Here is a 26,211-nt window from a genome sequence, read left to right as displayed (position 1 = left end):
AAATTCTTTTAAGACAATTTTTAAAACTCCATTACTTTCTCTTAAGGTGTATATAGTTTAGACCAAGTGTTGGCAAACTTTTTCTGTAAAAGGCCTGATAGTAAATAATTGCAGGTTTGCAGACCATATGGTCTGTTGCAGCTGCTCAGCTCTGCTATTGGAACGCCAAAGCAGCTCTAGGCAATATGTGAATGAATGAGCATGGCTCTGTTCCAGTAAAACTTTATGTGTATATACAGACAGTTGTCATTTAATGGGTACAGAGTTTCAGATTTGCAAAAGTTCTGCAAATCTGTTTCACTATGTGAATATCCTTAATACTACTGACCTGTGCGCTTAAAAATTAAGATGGTAAATTTTCTATTACGTGTTTTTTTTACCACAATTTAGAAATAAAGAAACAGGAAGTAAGCAAGCTTTGGCCCATGGCTATAGTTTGCCACTCCCTAGATTAGACCATTAAACATTGTTGTGGCACAAGTCTATCTGAATTAATCTGTATTAATCAGTACTGAATTGACAGCTTTCCCTTCCAATTGTCTCTACTCTCATTACAGTGATAATAAGTAACAAACCTAACTGGTTATAAAAAGCCTTGTTTATTTTTTGGAAATAGTTAAATTTGGAATGAGCTATGTTCTAAATTTTTCTAATCTGTCTGTTTGCAGTGAGGGGTCTGAGGAAAGTAAATTTGGGATTTGAGCTTTTGGGGAGAGTGGTTATGAGGTTTTGCAGGTTTCCCTCCGCTGTTGTCTCTGACGTCCCATTGCCACCCTCTGTTCACATCCAGGTGGCAAACTCTACTCTCAGTTGATGACCTTGTGGAGAAACTGGTGAAGAGATTGGAGTTCAATGGGGAGCTCAACAACACTTACATCTTTTACACCTCGGACAATGGCTATCACACAGGTAAGGGGCACTGCCAGTTAGGTGTTCCTGTGACCTTGATGAGGTGTTTTTCCTTTTTCACCCAACCAGTAGCACTGGCAGGGAACTCTAGTCCTTTTATAGCAGCGGAGAGGTCAGGGGAAGGGCCTTGCCCTAAGGACCCCTCTGTTTGGAGGGCCAACTCATGCCCACATGGAGAGGCCACGTTTTATTATTTGCTACATCACATGCTAAATTACATGGTATTGTAGGAGTCAGGAATAGGAAGTGAGCTTGATGGGTTGGAGGCAGGATTTATGAAGGAGGTAAGAAATTGAACTAGATTTCAAGGACAAGTAGACCATAGACAATTGGGAAAGCCCTGTTACACAGGAAGACCAAAAGTAGGTTGTCTTGGGGGAAAAAAACTCTTTTCTTGCAAAATTGTGAAATTGTGTTGTTTTTTTATGTGTATGTGGGGTGGGGGTGTCCTTGTTTTATTTTTTGTGGTTTTCAAACTACAGTATGAGTCAGCCCCATGTCCTTGACTTTCATCCTTTCTACCTGAACCTTCTGTAGTTACAGTCCATTGTTTTCTTCATTCCCCACCTATAAGTTTCATAAACTTCAATGGAACTAACCTGAGGCTTGCTTACATCAGAGCAGCGGGAATGGGCATTTAATGTATTTTCGTGAATATTTTAAGGCCCTCAAGGTAGAGACTAGTAAAATAACCTCCATTATCCAGCTTCGATTTTTCCGCTGCATGTGGCCCGTCTTTTGAATTTTTCCTACCTCCCCATGTTTTGTTTTGTTTTTTAGCAAGAACGTTTTGAAGAAACTCCAGACATTGTGATTCCACATATTCATACTTGACTGGGCATCTTCACTAGTTTATTTTGTATGGTGATCCAGACGACGTCCACACACGGCCTTAGTTTTTATGGGTCCTAAAGTTGTCATTTGCCACTGATTTATTGGGGGGGGGGGAAATGGTCTTTTGTCCTTTAGAATATCTCACATTCTGGATTTGGCTAATTGCTGCCTTGTGATGTCTTAACGTGTTTATTTATACTCAGCATTGCCTACAGGTTGGTCGTTAGGTGTAGAGTCGTAATAGAAATGTACATTTTCAGCAGGAACGCTTTTGTGGTGATGCTGCTGTGGGCCTCGTATTGCATCACTTTATGGGGTCGGGGCGCCTCACTTTAGGGATGCTGGTGGTGATTGATGGCTCGTGTGGTATCAGCCTGAGCCCATCCTGTGAACCTTATGTGGCTAAAGGTTCCATTGATCATTGTTGCTTAAAAATCCATTACTCCCTCAGAAATTGCAAAATGTTGACTTCATAATGCTGTCTCTCCTTTTGCATTAATTAGCTGGAATTCCTTAGAGAAGAACTGCCCCTCGTCAACTTTTTGGTTATCTTAAAATGCAGTTTATTCGGGAAAGGCTGGATAAATATTTTTGTCCCTTTATTTAGCAGTTTTTAGAATAACCTCATTCAATTATGATCAGATTGAAGATCATACATAAATTATACATTTGTATTTCAGTACTTTCTCTCATTCTTTTTGCTGAATTTGTGCTTAGACCAGGGAGTCCACCTAGGCATTTACTTAAAGAAGATGAACCCATTGTTTCCTGCCTTGTTAGTAATAAGGCACCCCAACAAATTTTTAAGCTTCCTGTTAAAACACCATAATTAGTAGAACAACGTTGTTTTGTTTTTACTGTTGATTAAATGAATGAGTATGAGTGACACTTCCATCTTGGCTCCATCTTTACCCTATGCATTTTGTTTCCAGGACAGTTTTCTTTGCCAATAGACAAAAGGCAGCTGTATGAGTTTGATATCAAAGTTCCACTGTTGGTTCGAGGGCCCGGGATCAAACCAAATCAGACAAGCAAGGTAGGTGCCTGACGAGATGGTACTGTTTATAGGTAGCACTGGCCTGGGAAGGCTGTTCCTCCCGGGAGGAGGCTGATTACATTTCTCCTATAGGATGAAGGCTGATTGGCGTGAGATCGTGTAAGTCATTTATACGCCTTGGAAACAGTGACTTTTAAAGATTCCTGGCTACCCCCTATTAACTGTACCCCTTCTGTGTGTGTGTGTATGTATCATATAAACATGAATAGCTTTCGTTTGTCTTTATTTTAAATTATAGTTGACATATAATATGTATTAGTTTCAGACGTGCAACATAGTGATTAGCCATTTGTGTACCTTATGAAGTGATCACCACAATAAGTCTAGTACCCTTCTGACACTGTACATAGTTACGGTCTTACTGACTATATTCCTTGCTGCACTTGATATCCTGGTGACCAAGTTTGCAAGTGGCAGTTTGTATTTCTTAAGCCCCTTCACCTTTTTTGCCCCTCCCTTTACCATCCTCCCATCTGGCAGCTAACAGTTGGTTCTCCGTATTTATGAGTTTGTTTCTGCTTTAGTTTTTTTGTTCGTTTATTTTGTTTTTTAGATTCCATATATAACTGAAATCATACAATATTTGTCTTTGATTTATTTCACTTAGCCTAATGCCCTATAGGTCCATCCATGTTGTTGCAAATGGCAAGAGTTCTTTTTTTTTTATGACTGAGTAATATTCTATTGACTATATGTACCACCTCTTCTTTATTCATGTATCCGTGGACACTTAGGTTGTTTCCATATCTAGGCTATGATAAATAATGCTACAGTGAATATACAGGTGCATATATCTTTCTGAATTAGTGTTCTGGATTTCTTTGGATAAATACCCAGGTGTGGGATTCCCGGGTCATATGGCAGCTCTATTTTTAATTTTTTGAGGAACCTCCATACTGTTTTCCATAGTGGCTGCACCAGTTTACAGTCTCACCAGCAGTGTATGACGGTTCCCTTTTCTCCACATCCTCGCCAACACTTGTTTGTTAATTTACAGATAATAGCCTTTCTAACAGATATGAAGTGATATCTCACTGTGGTTTTAATTTGTAATTTGTCCCTGAGGATTAGTTACGTTCAGCATCTTTACATGTGTCTGTTGCTCATCTGTATGTCCTCTTTGGAGAAATGTCTATTCAGGTCCTCTGCCCTTTTTAAATTGGATTGTTTGTTTTTTTGATGAGTTTTATGAGTTCTTCATATATTTTGGATGTTAACCCTTTATCAGCTATATCATTTGCAAGTATTTTTTTCCCCATGCAGAAGCTTGCCTTTTTGTTTTGTTGATGGTTTCCTTCACTGTGTGAAAAAGCTTTTTAGTTTGATGTAGTCCCATTTGTTTATTTTTTGCTTTTGTTGCCATTTGCCTAGGACACATATCCAAAAAGATAAAGCTAAAATCAGTGCCAGAGAGTTTATTGTCTATATTCTCTTGAGGAGTTTTATGGTTTCAGATCGTAGATACAAGATTTCAATCCATTTTGAGTTTAGTTTTCTATATGGTGTAAGAAAATGGTCTAGTTTTGCATGTATCTGTTCAGTTTTCCCAGAATCACTTACTGAAGAAACTGTCTACCTCATTGCATAGTCTTGCCTCCATTTGTCATACACTGATTGGCCATATGAGTGGGGGTTTATTTCTGGGCCCTCTTTTCTGTTCCATTGATCTATATGTCTGTATTTGTGCCAGTGCCAAACTGTTCTGATTACAATAACTTTGTAGTATAGTTCAATATCAGGTAGCATGACACCTCCAACTCTATTCTTCTTTCTCCAGATTGCTTTGGCTATTTGGGGTCTTTTGTGGTTCCATGCAAATTTTAGGATTATTCGTTCTAGTTCAGTGAAAAATGCCATTGGTATTTTGATAGGGATTGCACTGAATCTGTAGATTGCTTTGGGTGATACGGACATTGTAATGATATTCTTTCAATCCATGAGAATGGTATATCCTTCCATTTATTTATGTCATCTTTAATTTCTTTGATCAATGTCTTATAGTTTTCAGAGTACAAGTCTTTTACCTCTGTGGTCAAATTTATTCCTAGATATTTTATTCTTTGTGATACAATTGTAAATGAGATTGTTTTCTTAATTTCTCTTTCTGATAGTTCATTATTAGTGTATAAAAACACAACAGATTTCTGAATATTAATTTTGTATCCTGCAACTTGACTGAATTGATTCATTAGTTCTAATGATTTTTTGGTAGAATCTTTAGAGTTTTCTATATATAGTATCATGTCATCAACAAATAGCGATAGTTTTACTACTTCCTTTTCAATTTGGATGCCTTTTATTTCTTGTTTGATTGCGGCTAGGACTTCAATACCATATTGAAAAAAAAGTTGTGTGAGTGGGTATCCTTGTCTTGTTTCTGATCTTAGAGAAAAAGCTTTCAGCTTTTCATCATTATGATTTTCACTGTGGGTTAGTTTAATTTGGGGGTTTAATGTGTACTTTGTTTAAATTTCTGCCATTCACTTATGTTCTTTTACAATACCCTTGATGGAATTCTGTTAAAATTCTCTCAGCAAGGTTAAATGGCCTTCATAATTGCCTTTGAGTGTTCTTTTTCTTTTTTTTTCTCTTAATACCTACATTCCTAAAGTCACTTTCCACTACAAATTCAATACCCTCCAAACGGGCTTCTCCCTACAAAGGAGATAGGCAAGTTTGGAAGACCATTGAATCTTAAAAGCAGTTTGTTGATCTTGGTGCTGGAAGCTGATTGAGGAGACTGTCGGCAGCTGTGTGCATTTCTGAGGCACAGGACTGTTGGGGCCACTTCTAACCAGTGAGGAAGGAGGCTGAGTGAGACCAGTGCAGTGTGTGTGTCAGCCAGATACCAGTGGGACAAACTGGCCCTTTTTTAATCAAGTTAACAGTGATAGCTAAATGTTAAAATTAGAAACTTCACCTTCTGTAAGCAATCTTACGTGAAGCCTGGTTCCTAGGAAGCCATTCCAACAATAACTAATGTTTATTGAATGCTTTGTATGTGACAACTGCCAAATGTATTACCTATATCAACTCATTTAAAACCTTCACAGCCTTATGAGATATAGATACTATTAGCTCCATTTTACATGTGAGGAAACAGGTACAGAATGAAGTACAGAAATTAAATATTTTGCCCAAGATCGTGTAGCTGAAAAGTATCAGAGCCCTGTACTTGAACTTGGGCAGCCTGGCTCCAGAGTCTATACACTTAACCATTACACTGTAGCTCAAACAACAAGTATTCATTAAATATACTTGCTTCGGCACAATATGCCAGGAGCCTTGGCTACATAGCAGTGAGTACTCCGGGAAGGTCAGTTCTTAACCCGCTGTGTCAGGGAGAGCCAGATACTTTCGCTACAATTGTCAGTGAAAGCCTCAGGCATTTGAGCAGAGATGGGGTGTTAAGAATTTAGTCATAGAGATCTGTGGGCAGGTGTTCTGAGCAGAACAGTAAATGTGACGGCACAAACATGAGAATGAGCTTGGCTTATTCAAGGGATGGAAGGTGGCATTTGTACCGAACTACCTTCATTTCCTAAGTGAGACATCTGTCTCACCTCCTTGCCTGTCTGTGACTGGCTGTTCCTTCTGTCTGGAATGCTATCTGATGCCCCTTTCAGCAGGCTACGTTAATGGTCCTTTAGGGCTTCGTCTTCGAGGTCACCTCTGGGAAATCACTGCAGACCCCTCCCCCACACAGGGTGGGTGCCCTTCCCATGTTCCCTGTTTGCCTCATACTGATCACTCCCTACTGAGTTTGTCTGTTTTGCTGTAGGAGCTCCGAGAAGAGAGGTGCTGTCTAAACTTAGAATACCCAGCCCTGAACATGCACTGGGGGACAGCCACGTTCATTGAATGGATATTACCAAGGTCACATAGTTACGTGGCAGAAACAGGACTGAAAATGAATTGTGTGCGTTCTCAGAATCCATGACTTTTTTACACTGCTGTGCTGACAGATGTAGTTTGAGAAGTATGAAGTGCCCTGGCTTTCATCTAGCACAAAGAATGTCAGAGCTGGGGGTGATTCATCATGTGTTGGCAGCACAGTTGTCTCAGTGCCCGTTCCCCATGAGTGGCACAGGGTAATGAGTTGAGCATAATGAGCTGAGCTGTCAACAGCCCGATGGCAAAAACAGGGCACATTTGACCAGTGGATTTAACTTTGTGTCAGCTGTTGGGGAGCACACAGGGGCAGGTGGGATGTGTGCTTGCCAAAGATTGGCTGTCGAGGTTTTCTCCTCTGGCTAGAAATTAATCTAGCTTTAGATTTGGTAGTAGAAGTTCTTCAGAAGGGCTTTAAGAAAGGAAAAGGTTAGTAGGAAAAGGCACAGCCTGATCCAGAGGAAACAGAAGATCATGTTATTGGCTTTCAGACTTTGGACAAAATAAGCATCGGTTTGGCTGTATGAAGTTGGGAGGGTGTTAAATACAGATTCTTAAGTGTGACTCGGGGGTGCCCTGCTTCTTCCTGTTCGAGAAGCTGGGGCTGAGGAGCAAATCTAGATGAAGCAGCCCAAGATGTGGTGGCTCTCTGCTTTCTTATGCAGTTCCAGTGCTTTCCCCTAAGTGGATCTGGAGCTCTCTGATGTGCTTTGTGTCTTCTTTGATAGCCTTACATGAATTCTTTAACATGAGGGCTTTAATGTCTGTTTGGAAACCTGATGTATCCTCCTGAGATCCTCTTGTTCTTTTCAGTAATTCTGCAGGATTGTTTTTCTTCCAAAGGGAAAAAAAATAAGCAGGTTCAAGGCATAATATCCCTTGATTTCATGCCCCAGAGTTTTCTAGGAGCTTTCATTTGATCAAAAACGTCTATATGTTTAAATCCCAAGAACATTCCTAAAACAACTGTGAGGCTATGACTTACGAACTAACCTAGTTCTGGTCTTGTCAAAGCTTTTTCGGTTCCAATCCATAAGTGAATCTTTGAGTTTATGGTTAGTGATAAAAGCATTATAAAGTTCTTACAATGTTCTGACTGAACCATTTTTCAACTTCATGGTGGTGCAGAAGCGACACACTGAATTCAATAGAAACCATCGAGGCTAGGCTGTGATGCTTGGTAGGTTAGGCACATTAAGCGCATTTCCAACGTTTGATATTTTGAACTTACGATGGGTTTATCAGGTTGTAAGCACATTGTTAAGTCAAGGAGTGTCTGTACCATTTTAGAAACTTAAAATGCTAATGTTTCTAGAGGTCATTATGGTGATGGACCTATAGTATCTATTCTAATGCTTGGTTGTATAAAAACCAGAGATAGGTAGGTATAATTCTCTGTTGAATACTTCATACTCAGTATCTACTTGAAGTCTCCCATCTCCTGATGTAGTATGCTAATTTTGAGATTCTACTTCTTAGTCAAGTCAATACCCTAGAAGGGAAGAGAATTTGTCCATTACTTGCGGAAGGTGTGATCATGTAGCTATCTGGGAAGAAAGAGTCCTGGGATGGTGTTTCTGGTACTTGTGCAGAATCTTAGTGCCTCTTGATTTATACCAGAACTTGAAGACCTTTCTCCCCAGAGAACAAACCACTATTCAGGAGAGCCTCCCATCCATCATGCAGCTGACGGCTCTTAATTCCTGGTGAGACTGGCAATCGACATTTTATTATCTCTGTGGGTTTTATTATGTTAGTATTTACTCTTTTTCTTTTCTTATAAAACTGCCTTGACATGTTAGTAATACCTGTGGACTTGGCTTCACTTTTATGTCCTATTATGTTTCTGTTCACTTTGTTCACGTTCTGGACATTATGAAGCTCTGTTAGTCACATGCCAGGGTCTTGTTGCCTTGATCTGATTCTGGAGGTCATATGTCTGCTTGTCTCTTCTTTCCCAACATGATCTCTTCTGTATTCATACCCACCAAGCTACTCAGCTTGCCTGGGGGCTTGGAACTAGGCAAGGTATCTAACCCGGCTCTCATATAATCCCTAGAGACATTGGGGGGCAGCGGGTTTCCTCAGTAACATATGGATTGCCTTTCCCTGGAGCTGCCTGTCACTGAGTGGTCATTTCTGACAGCTGCCGAGTTACACTAATTGAGAGCCACGATATGTGTATCACTCTGCCTTTCTAGCTACCAGGAAGATCTGAAGATGTTTTCTGGCCGTGGGGCTTTTTTTTTTTTTAATCCGCATTTGGCCTCTCCTAAGATGATCCACATTTTCTTAACAGTTTTGAAGACTGTCATTTCCTTTGAGTAAAGAACAGCTTTTCCAGTTACAAGCTGTTGATTTTGTTTCAGTTTACCTCTCTTTCAATTCCTCATCTGTAAAATGGGGGAAGTACTGCATTATAGGATTGTGGTGAGGATTAAATGAGGATAAACGCTAAGTACTGGTGCAGAGTAGCTGCTCGGTAAACTTTAGTCCTCCTTGTTTCCCCAATGGATTGTCTTCACCACTCTGAAGTTTTCCCTAGCCTGTGGTCAAAGTGACTTCTAGGTGTACGCTTAAGTTGTGTATAGGCCTGCACGTTCTGCTCCAATAGCCACCGGCCCCATGTGGCTGTTGAGCCAAAACATATACTGTGTTTCCCCAAAACTACAACCTAGCTGGACCATCAGCTCTAATGCGTCTTTTGGAGCAAAAATTAATATAAGGCCCAATATTATATTCATATATCATATCATATCATATATCATGTAATACCAACCCAGTCTTAAATTACAGTAAAATAAGACCAGGTCTTATATTAATTTTTGCTCCAAAAGACGCATTAAAGCTGATTGTCCAGCTAGGTCTTATTTTCAGGGAAACACGGTATGAGATGGTCCAAATCGAGATGTGTTGTAGTTGTAAAATACCAGATTTCAAAGACTTGGTTTAAAAATAGAAAAGTAAAAATCTCAGGAAGTTTTTTGTATTGCCTACATGTTGAAATAGTAATATGTTTATATATCAGGTTAAATATATACAATGGATTTCCCCTTTTCCTTTTCCCTTTAATGTGGTCACGAGATAATTTTAAGTTACATACCCGTCTGTGGTCCTATTATGTTTCTGTTTGACTGTGTGCTGGTTTAGGCCCTGAAGAGGCATTGCATACCGAAGGAAAATAGTCTAATAAACCAAGGAAATAAGGCAAGGTATAAATGCAAGGCAGTTATCTTTAATTTCTAGAATGTCTGTTTAAAATATCGAAGTTTTGTGCTCTTTAAGGAAACTTTTATTGATCCACTGTTGGAATAAGTTTTCTGCAGACTTCAAAGCCTACTGCAAACATTTTTTTTTTTTTTTAGCAATGTTGTCCCTTTGAAAAACTATGGAAAGGGCTAATCTCCTTGGTGGTAAGCATTCAACCTTCGAGGCATTCAATAAATGTCAGCCCACTTGAAGTCAAATTTAGTGAATAAGAATAATCAAGTTGGAAAATACTTTGTATAAAATAATTAGACCAACATTTTTCTCATGATTCATAGCAGACTCCAGGCAATCCCAAAGGAGTTAAAAAAAAAAATGTTTTGATCAATAAGAGTGTGGGTAGAATAAGTATATAACATCCCAGGGGCATATATTACAAATGTTGTATTTTTTTTTAATTGTTATAGTTATATTTGAATATTTAAATTAGTAAAACCTAAGTATGGGCTGTGCAAAAGATAATAGTAAATGCTGTTTGTCTCGTGGGTGGGATGAGGGGAAGAGCACAGATCAAAAAGGAACACGGGAGGAGACATTTTTCTAAAAAGGCAAGAAGACATATGAAGAAATGCTCAACCTCACTAACCATCAGAGAAATGCAAATAAAAACCACAATGAGATACCACCTCACTCCAGTCAAAATGGCTATCATCAATAAATCAACAAACAACAAATGCTGGCGCGGATGTGGAGAAAAGGGAACGCTAGTGCACTGTTGGTGGGATTGCAGATTAGTGCAGCCACTATGGAAAACAGTATGGAGGTATCTCAGAAATCTGAAAATGGAACTACCCTATGATCCAGTAATTCCACTCCTAGGCATCTACCCAGAGAAATCCAAAACTCCAATTCAAAAATCAGTATGCACTCCTATGTTTATTGCAGCACTTTACACAATAGCCAAGATATGGAAACAACCGAAATGCCCATCGGTAGACGACTGGATTAAGAAGCTGTGGTACATTTATACAATGGAGTATTATGCAGCCATAAAGAAGAAAGAAATCTTATCATTTGCAACAACATGGATGGATCTAGAGAACATTATGTTAAGTGAAATAAGTCAGAAAGAGAAAGACAACTACCATATGATCTCACTTATATGCGGAATCTAAAGAAAAGAATATGTGAATGAACTAATCAGAAACAGTTTTGGGGACACAAAGAAAAAACCGAGAGTTGTTAGATGGGCGGGGGGTGGGGGTTGGGGATAAGGGGAAAGGTGAAGGGATTAGGAAGTAGCTGGTAACCACAAGATGGCCTCAGGGTTTTTTGAAAATTAATTTGGGGAACTTATTCAATAATGTTGTAAAGATTTTGTTGGGTATCCGATGGACATGCGTCCTATTTGGGAGACCACCTCAGAGATACTGTGGATGCCTGATCATGGCATTGTATACCAGAGGCTGGGCATTGATGAATGCCAACTATAATTTTATATATGTGGTGTGGTGGCTCGGTGTGGGGTCAGGGGCGGGGGGGGAGGGGGGTTCACAGTGTGAGGGATGTGAATGATGAACGTCTAAGTATTACCTTGTCTTGTACACCTGAAACTAATAAAAAGAAAAAGAAAAAAAAGGAACACGGAATCAACCTTTGTAGATTGCTTATCTTTTTCTGTTTCTCACAGATGCTCGTTTCCAACATTGACTTGGGCCCTACGATTCTGGACATTGCTGGCTATGACCTGAATAAGACGCAGATGGATGGAATGTCTTTACTGCCCATTTTGGTGAGTATAAGGCCCTCAGGCCTGAGCCAACACTCTGAAATAAATTCCAGGTTGTATAAGAATTTAAATCTTAAAACTATTAAATTTGGGGAACAGAGAATAGAATTTTTCTCTTATCTGTGGTGGAAAGGAGTTTTCTTTTAAAAATGACTGATTGAACCACATATGAACAGAGTTCTATTATCCTCCCTTCATCCCCTCTCCCCCCAAAAAAATCATCATAAAGTTAAGACAGGTGACAAAGTGGGAAAATATTTGCAACAGATGTGAAAAAGGGTAATAAATCCTCTAATAGATGAGTTCTTAGCAACGATTAATATCCCAGTAGCAAAATGGGAAAAAGAAATAACTATTCAACTAACAGAGGAATTAAAAATGGCCAGAGTAAATGCAAAGATTGCATGAGTGCTGATCAAAGAAATGCTTAACTGAAGGAGGCCTTTATTGCCTGCAGAACTGGCAAAGATGAAAAAAATGAATACCCAGTATTTGTAGAAGTCTTGAGAAAATGGAAACTGCTTGGACTCTGTTCCTAAAAGTATAATCAGTATAAGCTATCAGGAGGCTAATTTGACAAGGCCTATCACTTCGGAACACACACACCAAGCAGTTCCATCTGGGAATTTATTCTAAGAAAACAACATTCACTCAAGAAGTATCTGAGTACCCACTATGTACGCGGCACTGCACAGAGCTCATTATAAAAAATGTACATGTAGCATTAATAGAAAATGGAAAACCTAAATATCCAATAGGGAATTGGTTAAATTGTTGCTCAATTAAACAACAGAATATTAAACCAACACTCAGTGACACAGATCGTATACACTGATGTGGGAAAATGCCTAGTATACACTATGGGGAGAAAAAGAGGTTTCGCAGCGGCATCGCTTCTCCATTAAACATGTATTTGAGTATGTTTAAGCGTAGAGAAGTTTGGAAGCATCGGTACTAAAATGGGATCTTACTCACTGGTTTGTCTGAATCTATTACCGTTTTTTAATATTAGGTAGGCTATGATTCATACAAGAGAACCCAGGTACCTCACATTAGTTATGAAACATAAGAAGCACCCATGAATCCATCTTCCAATTGAAGAACTCAAATACTCCCCATACTGGTGCACCTACCTGTAAGACCCTCCCCATCCTGTCCCTCACCTGCCCCATGGGAGTGACCACTTGCCTGAATTTCATGGTTATCATTCTCGGGCTTTGATTTTTCAGTCATTATCATGTACATATCCCTAAACAACTTTGATCTTGCTTTGCACTCTAAAAATGGCATCCTACTGGATGCCATCTGGGACTTTTTTCAATTCAACATCGTTTCCAAATTGATGCATGTTGGTCCCAGATGCCTAATACGCCATTGCACGAATACATCACAGCTCATTACTGTGTTCTTGTCAGCGTGGCATTTGTGTTCTCATTTTGTTTTAGGAATAGTGCCGCTCCAGCATCCTTACACGTCTCTCAGTGAACGTGTGTGTGTGTGTGTGTGTGTGTATTCCCAGGTTATAGGAAGTGCACACATTCATTTCTACAAATAATACCGAGGTAGTTTACAAAATGGTCATCAGTTTCTATTCTCACCAGTAACGCATGTGACTTCCCTTTGCTCTGTATGAGGCTGTCAGACAACTGAAATCTAATGGGTGAAAATGGCCAAAATTATATTTGGTCCTACTGTGCATTTCTTTCTTTATGAGATGAATGTTTTAATAGCTTAAATCACTTAATTAGTTTAACTTCACTAATTTAAAGTTTACACTAATTTAAATCATTTCACTAATTTAAAGTTTAAAATTCACTAGTTTTTGTATATTCAGGGTTGTGTGACCACACCCTAATCTAATTTTAGAACATTTTCATCACCCCCAAAACATTAGCAGCCACTCTCCCATTGCCCCCTCTCTCAGCACTAATCTATCTTCTGTCTCTAGATTTTTCTGTTGTGGACATTTCGTATAAATAGAATCATACAATATGTGGCCTCTTGTGACTGGCTTCTTTCACTGAGCAAAATGTTTTCAAGAGTCATCCACATTGTAACATACATTGATACTTCATTCCTTTTAATTGCTGAACACTATTCCATTTTACGGATATACCACATTTATGTATTCATTTGTCAGTTGATAGACATTTGGGTTGTTCCCCCTTTTGGGCTATTATTAATGCTGCTATGAACATTTGTGTGTAATTTTTTGATGGACAGATGAATCTCCCATGTGAGACATGCCCTCCCTGCTTCTGAGGGTTGAAAGACGACCTTATCACAGAGCTAAAAGGTTCCAGAGTCAAAAGCTTGTGTAAACAAGCCTCCTACCACCTTTAGTAATTTCCTACCCCAGCCCAAACTTTTAGATGCCTCACTGATGAATACTCCAAACTGGCTTCCATTCCTTTGTAGTGAGCATGAATTTTATTTGTCCTGTCAGTTTCTCACAAATTGTTTGTTTCTTCGTCTAAAAAGTATAAAAGGTGCCTGGTTCTATCATTACTTTGAGCCTCGTTTTATGATCTGAGCATCATATTGTGATTCTCCCGTGCTCACGTATTAAATTGGTTTTTCTCTTAACTTAGTCTTGTGTCAGCTTTACTATTTTACTGGTCCAGCCATAAGCACTAAAGGAGGGTGGTGGGGGAAGTTCTCCCCCTCCCCAACAAGTTCATGTATGTATATGGTGTCTTCATTCTGACCATCAGGAAGTACTTTGAACCTATTCCGGTCCTTAGCACTCCGGCCCTGTTTAATATTTGTTAGTTCTTGTCCTATGTGTATTAAGCTATAAGTATCTTAGTATGTGCTTAGAATAGCTCTTCCCCAGAGTTCATGGACAATCTTGTTACTGTAATCGGGACTTCTGACACCTGGCATCGTGACTGATTCTTGCTCGGTTACCTTGCCGGTTTACCTTCCTGACCTGCCTCACAGGAGTCGTCTTGGGGAGTAACTATTAAATGCTCAAAGCCTTTGACCATCACTTGTAAGGGCTCTAAATACCAATCATGATTCTCAGAAGCCTTCACACGCATCGATTTGAGTCATTCCCTTTAGTTACTGAAGGAACAGTCTAATTAGTTGTGACTCCCAAGCCCCCTTAGCACAGTAAATAACTTTGTGATCCTTTTCAGTCTGTATGCCTCACAGGAACCACCTTTGCTCTTCTTTCTAGAAAGGTGCCAGTAATGTGACTTGGCGATCAGATGTCCTGGTGGAATATCAAGGAGAAGGCCGTAACGTCACCGACCCAACATGTCCTTCCCTGAGTCCTGGAGTATCTGTGAGTAACAGCTTGAGTTGGCCTAGCCAGTGTCCTCACTGTTGCACAGTAAGATGTTAGTACAGGTGTGTCAAATATTGACACCTTTACTCTGAGTGCTACTCCTCGGTCACTTGACTATGGGAGGTTAGTCGATGCACAAAGCTTAAATTCAATAATCCTGAAAATGAAAAAAAATAATCCTGGAAATGATGCTGCTGACCTATTGTCAGAATGTACCCTTTGCATTCTTCCAGTTTTTCTAACAAGTGCACGTATCTGTCCATCTTCTTTCCTTATCAGTACCCCGTCACGTTTTTCTACCCTTCCCGATAGTGGTACCATGTTTTTATCAGGGATGTTATCAGGGGATCCAGTGGAGAGATGGGGCTCCCACGTGGAGCTGCGCCTTCGCGAGTGTCTTACATTGGTGGCAGCCAGGTTGGTCATGGAGGTGGTAACAGCGACATTGGCCTCGCTTTGGAGAATGGAAAACGGGCTTCCATTTGGACAGTGTTACAATATTGTTAAGAACCAACCATAAGTTGGTATGGAAGACATGAAGAAATAAGAGTGAGATCCTATTTAGTGATAAGAACACTCATAAGTAACCACAGATGATTGCACAAAGCTCATTTTAGCCTTTTTTTCCAATGCGTTGGGATGACAATTCCTCACATACCTTAGAAGTGACTCATTCACATATTGATTTCTTCTCCTTCCCAACCATACATTATACAGATGGCCATTACAACTAATTCTTGTCAAGAGATTGACAGGGATGGCAGCTGTGTGCAAACACACACCTCAGCCATGTGGTCCTTAGTCAAGTTTGCTGACAGTAAGGAACAAAGCCTCGCATCTATTTTTGATTCTCTGGAAGGCTTTCTAATTTCTCTCCTTACTGTATGTCTGGTTTGAGCCACCTTGGTTGCCCCTGTAGGCAGGTAGTACTTGTTACTATAGGAGAAGTATCATTGTTTAACTTTGTTTACAATATCCCTACAGCAATGTTTCCCAGACTGTGTGTGTGAAGACTCTTATAACAACACCTATGCTTGTGTGAGGACCGTGTCAGCACTGTGGGACTTACAGTACTGCGAGTTTGATGACCAGGAGGTAAGAGGTCCTGCTGCCTCCCCCACCTGGGCGTGTGTGTCTGTGGCCACTGCTTTGTTGGCTGGACTTGGTGGCAGAAGAGCAATTCCAAGAATACTCTCTAGGGAAGCTGTGTTTCTCATCTATATTTCCACTTAGGTTTCCTTAAGGAAAGGAAAGGCCATCCTTCACTTCTCTGGGTCCTTTCTGGATGGGGCTTTCTCCACTCCCACCACCACCCAAACATACGCTTTAAATATACGGGTCACTTTTTCCGAATGCTGCAGACTAGTCTGATTGCTTCCCTGCTAGTTTGGGTTGCGAGTAAGACACCTCAATTTGTTCAGAAACTTCTGTCCACAGCCGAGTCCAGTGCTGCTCAAACAGATAAGCAGTGGGGGCCAGAGGCAGGACTAGGAGCTCCATCCTTGGAAGAAGGTGGCTTTTAGCCAGTGCTGATCAGTGTGGATTATCTGAAGGATCACATGGACCCAGTCCCTTGTGGTTTCATACTGTGTATCAGCGGGTGCTGAGCTGCCCCATCCAGCAACCCACACCTTGCCCTCTAGAGCCGATGCTCGCCATGTTTCTCAGACATCAGCTCGCTCGCCATTCTCTTGTAGCTTATAAGCACTTTGAACAACAGGCAGGAGAGTTCCCCTCAAACTCAACTCCTGTTCCCCTGCCCCCATAATGTTTTTATCAGTCTGGTCACTGTAAGTGGTGATCTGAGGGCAGTCACTTGAAGCCATTACAGGCCAAATGTACCTACCATCCTCCTAGCCTGTCTTTTGACTCTACTTTGGAGGACAAAGTACAGACTGGGGGGAAATAGTATATAGAAATAATAGTATTGTATCCTTCGGCCAACTATGTCCCAAACTGTTTTTAGGAGAATTTAACATTTGTATAACATAAGCTAGAATACTTCCATGTTTACTCTCATGTGAATCTTCATAATTCTAAGACAAAAACAAACCTTCAAATGTCAACTTCCACTCAGTAACTTTATTGCTATGTCTAGTTTCTGAGACCTTGCTATATAAGGGTCCTGCCTTCTGCTTTCTGCTCTAATTTCAGAAAGTAATAAATCCCCTCCTGACTCTGCCTGGGACAGGCCCCTTTCTAGCACGTGGGCCAGAGACCCGAAGCAATTGAACCCCAGAACAGATGCTCCATTGTCTCATATTATAAACCCTGGAGCTCTGGGAGGAGCTTGAGACCAGATGATACTCTCCTGGGCCTTTGTTGTGGTCTCCCTCCTCCCTCTCCATTTAGAAATAATTCACGAGGAGTATTTCATTCAATGTAACCCTTGCTCTTTTCTCTCGCCCATCCTTTCATTTCCTGTAGGTGTTTGTAGAAGTCTATAATCTGACTGCAGACCCACACCAAATCACAAACATTGCGAAAAGTATAGACCCCGAGCTTTTAGGGAAGATGAACTATCGGCTGATGATGTTACAGTCTTGCTCTGGAGCGACGTGCCGGACTCCGGGCGTGTTTGACCCCGGGTAAGTTTCCATTTTCTTCACTGCCTTTGCCAAGTTGTCTCTAGCAGTCATGCTATTCTTGAAGGCAGAGGGGGCCTGACAGGTCCTTTTCGCTTGGAGTGGAGCTGTTTCTCCTTCTTCTGCTTTAGAGTGGGATACCGTGACTCAGTGCCTCAGTCTGTGGTGCTGGGAGCAGTAGGTGTTAGAAACTTCCGCTTTTTGGTGCCAGTAGAGGCATAGCCCTTCACCACTGGGCTCTTCTGCCTCCCCGCCTGGCTGGCATTCTTGTCATGGTACCATTTGATTGCACTGCTGCCACCTGGGCTTTTGTAAAGTAACTGATGAAGTGCTACTTTGGATATGATACTTTGGAAATGATGTCCTAAACTGATGGAAAGTAGTAATTTACTTGGCCATCTTCCTGTGAAATAATGTCCTCAGTCCAAATTAGAGAAGGATGTATGTGAATGTGTAAAGAAGCTGGATTCGAGTTTTAGAACTGATTTTTTTCTTTTAAATTCCTTAGTTATAGCTTATTCTTTCCTCCCAAACATTTAGGCCTACAGAATCCCACTACCCACCCAATCCAGCCACCCACTGTTGGAACACAGCCACACACATTCATTTACATATTGTGTGTGGCTGCTTTTACACTTGCAACAAAGTTGAGTAGTTGGGACAGATGGTATGGCCCACAAACCCTAAAATATCTGGCCCTTTACACACACAAAAATTGGCCAGCCCGTGCTCTAAAGTAATACTAAGAGTTTGTCCCAAGAGATAGGATATAAAAGCAAAATATACTTCTAGACTGCATGTGTAAAATCTCTTTCCACCCAATCTGTATTCTTTCCATCTGCTAAGTCTCAACTCAAGTTACCATTCAGCATTTATTCTAACTTTCCCTTGGGTGGTAAAATAAGTTCTTTCATGTGCCAGACATTATACTTGAATTGCCTTACTGTTTTATTGGTGGCCAAAGGAATCAATGACTTACCTAAATTCCTAATGAGCGAGATTCAAACTCATGCCTGAGGAGCACACCTGTACTCTTACCCGCCACAATCTGGGTCGTAACTATCTGGGTCTTACTTAAAAAACAGAAACGGTATGAAACTGCTGGTAGGGCTTTCAGCAAGGGCTCGATTCTTCTTCCATCAGGCTGCTTTGTATCTTAGAGATCACCATTTCCTCCCTCAAAGAAAAACACCTCAAATCTGGCTCCTCCTATAATGCCTTTCAGGATTAACCTCCCTCCGTTTCTTTTTTCCTCTCTACTTCTACTACATTGTTTTCTGCTTGCTGACTTGTGTCGGAAATGCCCCATTGAGAACTCCCATTTTGTACTCCGAACTTTGCCACTAGATTCCCTTCTGGTGATTTAATTGTCCCCTTTATTTCTTCCTACCGTCCTTTCCACTTAACATTCGGGATAAAGTACGCAATGGCTAACAACAGTTCATGTGCCATCCTTGCATTTTGCTTCCCCAGGTACAGGTTTGACCCTCGTCTCATGTTCAACAATCACGGCAGTGTCCGGACTAGAAGGTTTTCACAACATCTGTAGCGACCTCTGCTGTTGGACCCCTTTCTGATGCACGCCTCTTTCTGATGAAGTGATAATACTAAGTGTCTGTAGCTAGTCTTCAAGACCACAGCTGGAAGAGTTTCTGGACTGGCTTTAAGTCCTGTTTTTAAAAGCAACCCAATCGGCTGACTTACTTGTGCAATGTGTTAAACTGTGAACTCTGCCCATATGTCAGGAGTGGCTGTCCCCGCTCCCTTCACTCACCTGGTAAGAAATGCTCCTGAGGTCTCTGTTCTCTCTGTACCCTTTCTGTTGTGGGGCTGCAGTTCCCGATTATTCCCCGTGTGGTCAGTGTCCAAATCTGTAAATCTGTTCGGATAAATAGCAATACTTTAGGGGGGGGAAATGTTTTTGGTATACAGCTTTGGTATAAAAATCAAAGGACCTGCATAGCATTTCAGATTGAGCACTTCACGATCAAAAACTACTAACATCACATGGCTTAAAGAATAACCATTAGAGCTGAATCAACGAGTACCATTGTTTTTAGATTAGTAGAAATACATTGTTTATAATATCTGTCACAATGGGATAAGGTTGCAAATTCAAAACGGTACTGAGGAAATGTCTCTGCCCAATACTTTCCCCCCTGAGCTCTGAAAAATAAAGTGGCTTAGCTTAGGTATCTCAGCAGAGAAAACGAAGTTCCCGGGCTTGGTGAAGATTGTGTTGTCTGAGGGCCTGTGATGGGATAAGTGCCTGTCCAGCAGGGAGTCTGGGTTTCAGTGCCACCGGTGAAGTTGTTTGGCCTCTGCATTTTGCTGACATTCTGTTCATTTGTTAAGATAAAAGTTGATGCAATGTACCAACTACTTTACTTCCTTCCCTTTCAGATAAGTTCTGCCTGAGATTTTGGAGGCTTGTGTAATTTGGGCCCCATTGACTAATTCCCCGGTCAAAACCAGATCTTGTTGAGGTTTCCTCGTGGTTTAGAATACCTTCATTTTTATGTTGCTTGGCTCAGACCAGTCCCGTTTCCACCATTTTCTTCACAAGGCTAATCGGTGGTCGGACAGCGCTGTGGTGTGTAACATGTTCAGCCCAGGCAGCAGGGATGTTAGCTCTAAGGTCTTAGGTTGAGCTTTCAGCACAGGTGTGACATGGCCGTAAAGAACTTTCTATCAGAATGCCAGAGAGCTGTGGTGGGTTAACAGCCATTGGGTTTATTCCTTTACCTCATGCAATCCCATTAACTGGGGTGGTATTTAGAGATGAAATAGGCAAATGAAATGAACACCTCTGCTGTGAATGTTTTAGGGAAAGAATTCTTAAAGTTTTGTAACTAAAAGCAAAATACAATGTTGAATATGGGTATCAGCTTTACTCTACACTTTGATTAACATTAATCAGTCAACTTCCACATTAATACAAGTTGACCGTAGTTATTCCTGAATAAAAAGAAACCAACTCTTACCAGGTCTTGTACTGTGATGTCATATTATTCAATTAATTCGTTTTATGATCCTGGTTGCTGAAAGCAAGTCAGGTCGGCTGCTTTCATGCCATCCATGCCACTCTGCCCTTTCGCTCAGCAGACTTCTGCTTGGGTGGTGGGATGCCGTGAGGCCCCCTCTGTACCTCCACTGCCTTTGGTACGTTTCCTACCTACCTTTTGAATCGCCTCTAATTGGATGAAAAACTTTCTTTGGGACTGGCATCATTCATCTTTCACTAAGAGGCGTCGGTTTATATAGCCTAGCAGACTACAAAATGCACTGAGCTTTTCAGAATGTCTATGTACAAGGGACCCACTGCAAAAGGCCTGCCGTGTTTCTATACTGATTTAAATTTTGATTATTTTCCCTTTTAAGAAGGCCAGGTCCATATCTGTGCCCTTCAGAGTAGACAACTATATGCCCCATTAGTAATGAACAGAGGCCACAGTAATGAATAGATTTTGCCTTTTAACATTTCCTATTACAAAGCTCTTCCTCAAATACAAAGTAGGAAACACCTTTTGAACATCTTTGAATTCGACCAATGGTGCTGCTGTTGCAAAACACATTTTTTTTCTTTTTTTGGGTCAATACTTTTTTTGTCAATACAAATTGACAACACTTGGGGTTTTGTACAAAATAGTAATGATAGCCATGGAAGTTATACCTTAATCTGTGAGATGTTCTTAAATTTATTTTTAAATGCCTAAATTAAAGATTAGTACTTTTTTAACAAAAAAAGACAAATTTTCCCAGGATCCTTATTATGAGAAAGCAAAGAGTATTTCAGCTGATCACTAGAGGAATTAGATGGAATATTTGGGTTCTTTAGTTTCACTGCCACTTAGGTCCCACTGAATTTTGTGAATTCCTATGTTTGCATCATCTGTTCCTGAAGTTATTTTGCCCTGGCTCTGTCACTTCAATCATTTGACTTAGAAAGTGCCCTTCAAAGGACCCTGTTCACTGCTGCACTTTTCAACAAATTAAAATTTATTTCTGTTCTAGTGGAAATGTGTCTTTTGTTTTAGTCCACAAGTAGTAATTTTGACAAGATGTTCTTTCTTGATACTGTTTAATATTTTAATCACTCACCTGGTACTGGAGGATGGGGCGTTTCCACAGTGGGTGCTGTGATCTCAACTTGGCAAGCTCTTCTGTACGTGGTCCCGCTGACAGACCCCTGAATGAGCACCACATAGAAAAAGTTCTTCCTGATACCTCTTTATACACTTACAGCTTTGGAGAAAAATCATCTTACCTTGGGCAGCTTTACATTAGATAAACTAAGCTCACCTTCGAAGTTGCTTTGCCTTGAGGTCCAGCCATGTGATCCATTGCCCCCAGTGAGGAATGACTTCACGTGGGAGTTGAAAAACCTTTTTAAAAGAAATAGTTAATATTTCAGGCTTGCAGACCATGTGATCTCTGTTACAACCACTTAACTCTGCTGTTTGTAGCACAAAAGTAGCCCTAGTCAATACTTAACCAGTGACTGGCTATATTCCAACAAAACTTTATTTCCAAAACGGGTATGCCATGACTTGCCGACCCCAGACCTAGTAGGTTATCACATATCTTACAAATTTTGAAGGCCAAGTAGAAAAACAAGATGTCAGAGGACTCCCACAAAGTTGACAGATTACTGTCAGAAAAAACAGGTAGCTTGAGTATATCACAATCTCAAGCCATCAGCAAGAAAAAGAATATTTATTTACATAGACTCACAAAGTGTGGCTCAGTACAGGCTCTACCAGATCCAATTTTCTAATTTATCCCATCTGTTCCCACCGAGACTCTGCCCAGCCCTGCTGAAGCAAATTCCCTACAGAATTAGTCTCTGTTTCACTTTCTTTCTCTATAAGCAAGGGGTTTAAAGGGCCAGTCATATGCATACCTTGTTGAGGCAAGAACTGCCAACCAGAGAACTCAAAGCCCTCCAGCTGGAAGCACTGTGCTGAGACCACTACTGCTGGCCTAGGAATTACGACGTAAGACGAGATTCAAACATGGGACATGGGAGATTTCCCACAGTCCTGCAGAGTAGATTCAAGAACAGTTCTAAAGCTTGTGCTTTGAGAGAAAGCTTGCATGACCATCTCTGCCCAGAATACTGACTGAGATCCGCAGATACCCTCTTAACCTGCAGCTCTGACTGATGCTGATATGTCCTCAAAGGGTAAAAAGATACAAATATAATCAAAATAGTTCTGCAGGATAGGTTTTTTCCCTCAGCTTAATTTATCAAAGCTCACCCAGCTCATTAGAGTCAGAATTTCAAGGAAGAGCTGATTTCCAAGCCATCTTTTTGTTAAACTGCTGTCTCTGATCTAAGGATTTTCCCCTCCATCATACATCTCTGAGTGCCTACTCTGCCTGGTAGTGAGCTTAGTTATGAACAGGAATTATTCTATTCCTGACCTCCAGGAATAGATTAAAAAGAGGACTTGAGGAAAAAAATGTCTAACCAAAAATACTCTTATCTGCAAAGTTACTCAGAATTAAAAGCGAGCGAGTTTTCCAGGCAAGAAAACCAGCCTTAGCATCACCACTAAATTAGCCTTACAAGAAATGTTAAAGGGACTTCTTTTAGCGGAAAAGAAAGGACATCAATTAGTAACAAGACATGAAAGTATAACTCCCACTGGTAAATGTAAATATATATTAGGTTGGTGCAAAAGTAACTGCAGTTTTTGCAATTGTTTTTAACCTTCTAAACTGCGATTACTTTTGCACCAACCTAATAGGAATAGTAAATTTACTAACAGTAGTAAATTAATCAAAGTATGAAGGTTAAAAGACAAAAATAGTAAAATAACTATAACTACAAAAATTACTTAAGGGATACACAAGATAAAAGATGTAAAATGTGACATCAAAAACAAAAGTTAGGGGGAGTAAAAAATGTAGAGGTTTAGAATACATTCAAACTTAAGTTGTTATCGACTTAAACTTAGAAATATGTTGTTATGTGTAAGCCTCCCACAAAGAAAAACCTATAGTATGTACACAAAAGATAAAAGAATCGAAGCATACCACTAAAGAGATATCAAGCCACAAAGGAACAGGGCAAGAGAAGAAACAGGAACTACAAGACAGCCATAAAACAATGAACAGAATGGCAATAATACATACCTATCAATAATTACTTTAAATGTAAATGTACTAAATTCTCCAATCAAAAGACAGAATGGCTGCATGGGCTAAAAAAACCAACCCCCATCTATATGCTGCCTGAAAGAGACTTCAGATGTAAGGAAACGCACAGAATAAAAGTGAACGGATGGCAAAAGATACTTCATGCAAATGAAATCGAAAGTGGGGGTAGCTATGCTTATATCAGACAACATAAACGTTAAAACAAAGACTAATCAGAGACAAGCGCATTACATAATGGGATCAGCCCAACAAGTGGGTATTAACATTTGTAAATATTTATACACCCAAAATAGGAGCATCTAAATATATAAAGCAAATATTAACAGACTGGGGGAAAAAGAAAGTAGAACTTGTCCCTGACACCTGTATTTACAGGGAAACTATAGTTGCAGACTATAGGGGAGCTGCCACTACTATTCAGGTCGCTGCTTATCCCACTCCATAGCACAGCTGTTGGAAAAGAAGTCAGCACAGAGCTCGTCTCTTCACACCTCATTGAACTATTTCCAGCATGGCTGTGGAAAGCCAGTGTCCATCATGGATCCTAATAATCTTGTGTAGTCACCTCCCACAATGCATCAGCATTGGTCCATGCGACCGATGACACGGCTGTGTCATCGGTCGCATGTAATGCACATAGGTAATGGTGTGACTTCTGAGGCTAGATCCTAGAAGACATGGACATTTCCACCTTGCTGTCTCTTAGATTACTCTGGGGGAAACCTGCCATCACAGCATGAAGACACCCACGCAGCCCTGTGGTGAGGCTCTGAGGTCCCCTGCAAATGGCCAGCCCCAATGTGCCAGCCATCTCAAAAGAAGATCCTCCAGCCCCAGCCAAGTTCATGTGACTACATCCAGCCCCAGACAACATCTGAAGTGCAACCTCGTGAGACTCCCCACAAGCCAGAACCATCCAGCTAAACTTCCAAACACCTGACCCACAGAAACCACGAGAAACAATGTTTAATGCTGTTTTCAGCTGCTGATTTGGAAGTAAACATATGCACCAGTAGAGGTCTAATACGACTGAAGCTGGTTTCCCAAGAGAAAAGCTGGGGCAAGCCTTTTGTCAAAATCTATCCAATTGTAGGTACAGGGCAAAGCTGTCTAGTGACAGACGCAACTTCTCTCCAAAGGGGAAAAAAAGTCTTACGTTCATTACATACTTTAAGAACATAAATAAACACTACTAAAACCAAGTAGAAGCTGCTTTGTTGAAATGGTTGCTAAAATGCAGTTCTCAGCACATGCCGGAAAATATTTTAATGGACTCTCTTGGCTGGCAGGCTCCAGTCACAATCCAAGTCTTCTCTCTGTGAGTCTCCGTAGCTCACAGAAGCGCTGTGGGAGAGCAGGGAATGGGGCGGAGCAGCGCTGAGCAGCTGCAGCCTGCCAGGATTCTGGCCGGGTGGCAGAGGCACCTGTCATCCAAATCAAGATCATCAGTCACCACTCCCTGCCTCGTCCCAAAGCTCAGCAAGTCGCTCAGAAGCGGCAGAAGCGGTTGATTCTGTTCCGTGGAAGTCCCTGAGAAAATGGCTGCTTTGTGTCCTTTTCTTCCCCAGTCCCTGTCTCCCAGCACCTCCCAGAGTAGGTGAGCAGCAACTGCATTAGGTCTGAGATCAACCTGACCACCTGGATTCTTTCAGCAGTCTGCAAGGAGTCCGCTCTCAGGGCAGCCTTCAGCTTCGGACTGTGCTTTTCCAGGTGCTCCCCCAGACAACAAAGGCCGGTGCCAACTCCGTTCCCTACACAGCAGGGAAAATACCAGGGGCCTCGGTCGTCGTGCCCCCTTCTCCCTCCTGTACTGCCATGGAAGGGCCCAGTTAAGAGTTCAGCCAGGGGTGGGCACTGATGGCGGGCAGGTCAGGCTTCCCATCTCGCAGCGGCACAGGTGGCTGTTTCCAGTCACCTCTCTAAACTGGTAGTCCCACAGACGTTGTGCCCTGCAGCTGGGAGAGGTACCAAGTGAGCTGAAGACATAGTCCCATCCCCCAGGAGATTACTACCTGGGGGCAGAATTCACATGCGTAACACTGACCAAGGCCCCCAGACGGCACCCCAGATGCACCCACACGCGGCCCTCTCCTCTGGGTGTCTCAGCATCACTCTCGCCTTACGGTGACCATGACAGCACGGGCGTCCCCACTCCTAGCAGCTGAGCATTTTTGCTGTAACTTGTCAGACAAGACAACACTCTGCCACCGTATTTATGGGAAGCCCAAGGGAAGGCACTGAATACTGATTTCTTCATCTACCAATTGCTCTAGAATCTTGAGTGTTTTGCTTATAACTGCATTAAGCATGAGTTTAAAAAACAAGAGTTTTTGCTTGGAAAAATGTCCCTCTTGGATATTGCATCCTAGGTTATGCTTCCAGATGAATATTAGTGATAGGTAAGCATCTTGGCCCAAGGTAGAGCAGCCATTAACACCACTATAGGAAAAACAACTTGAAAAATATCACCTTGTACTAA

At 41.1% G+C, this 26,211-nt stretch overlaps 1 protein-coding gene across 1 annotated transcript in view; it reads left to right on the top strand.

The window, feature by feature from the left end:
• Positions 1-21,584, top strand: part of GNS (glucosamine (N-acetyl)-6-sulfatase) — a 37,829-nt gene extending 16,245 nt beyond the window's left edge. Inside the window, exons 8-14 of the mRNA XM_081060595.1 lie at positions 791-909; positions 2,676-2,779; positions 11,589-11,690; positions 14,872-14,979; positions 15,967-16,077; positions 17,410-17,570; positions 19,041-21,584. Coding sequence (XP_080916721.1) covers positions 791-909; positions 2,676-2,779; positions 11,589-11,690; positions 14,872-14,979; positions 15,967-16,077; positions 17,410-17,570; positions 19,041-19,116 — 781 coding nt within the window. The 3' untranslated portion in view covers positions 19,117-21,584. The remainder of the gene's footprint in view (positions 1-790; positions 910-2,675; positions 2,780-11,588; positions 11,691-14,871; positions 14,980-15,966; positions 16,078-17,409; positions 17,571-19,040) is intronic.
• The last annotated feature ends 4,627 nt before the right edge of the window (positions 21,585-26,211 follow it).

This window comes from Rhinolophus hipposideros, assembly GCF_964194185.1.
Source record: "Rhinolophus hipposideros genome assembly, chromosome: 9".
Taxonomy (NCBI): Eukaryota; Metazoa; Chordata; class Mammalia; order Chiroptera; family Rhinolophidae; genus Rhinolophus; species Rhinolophus hipposideros.
Note: the sequence above shows the minus strand (reverse complement) of the source record. Positions and strands in the feature narration are given on the sequence as shown.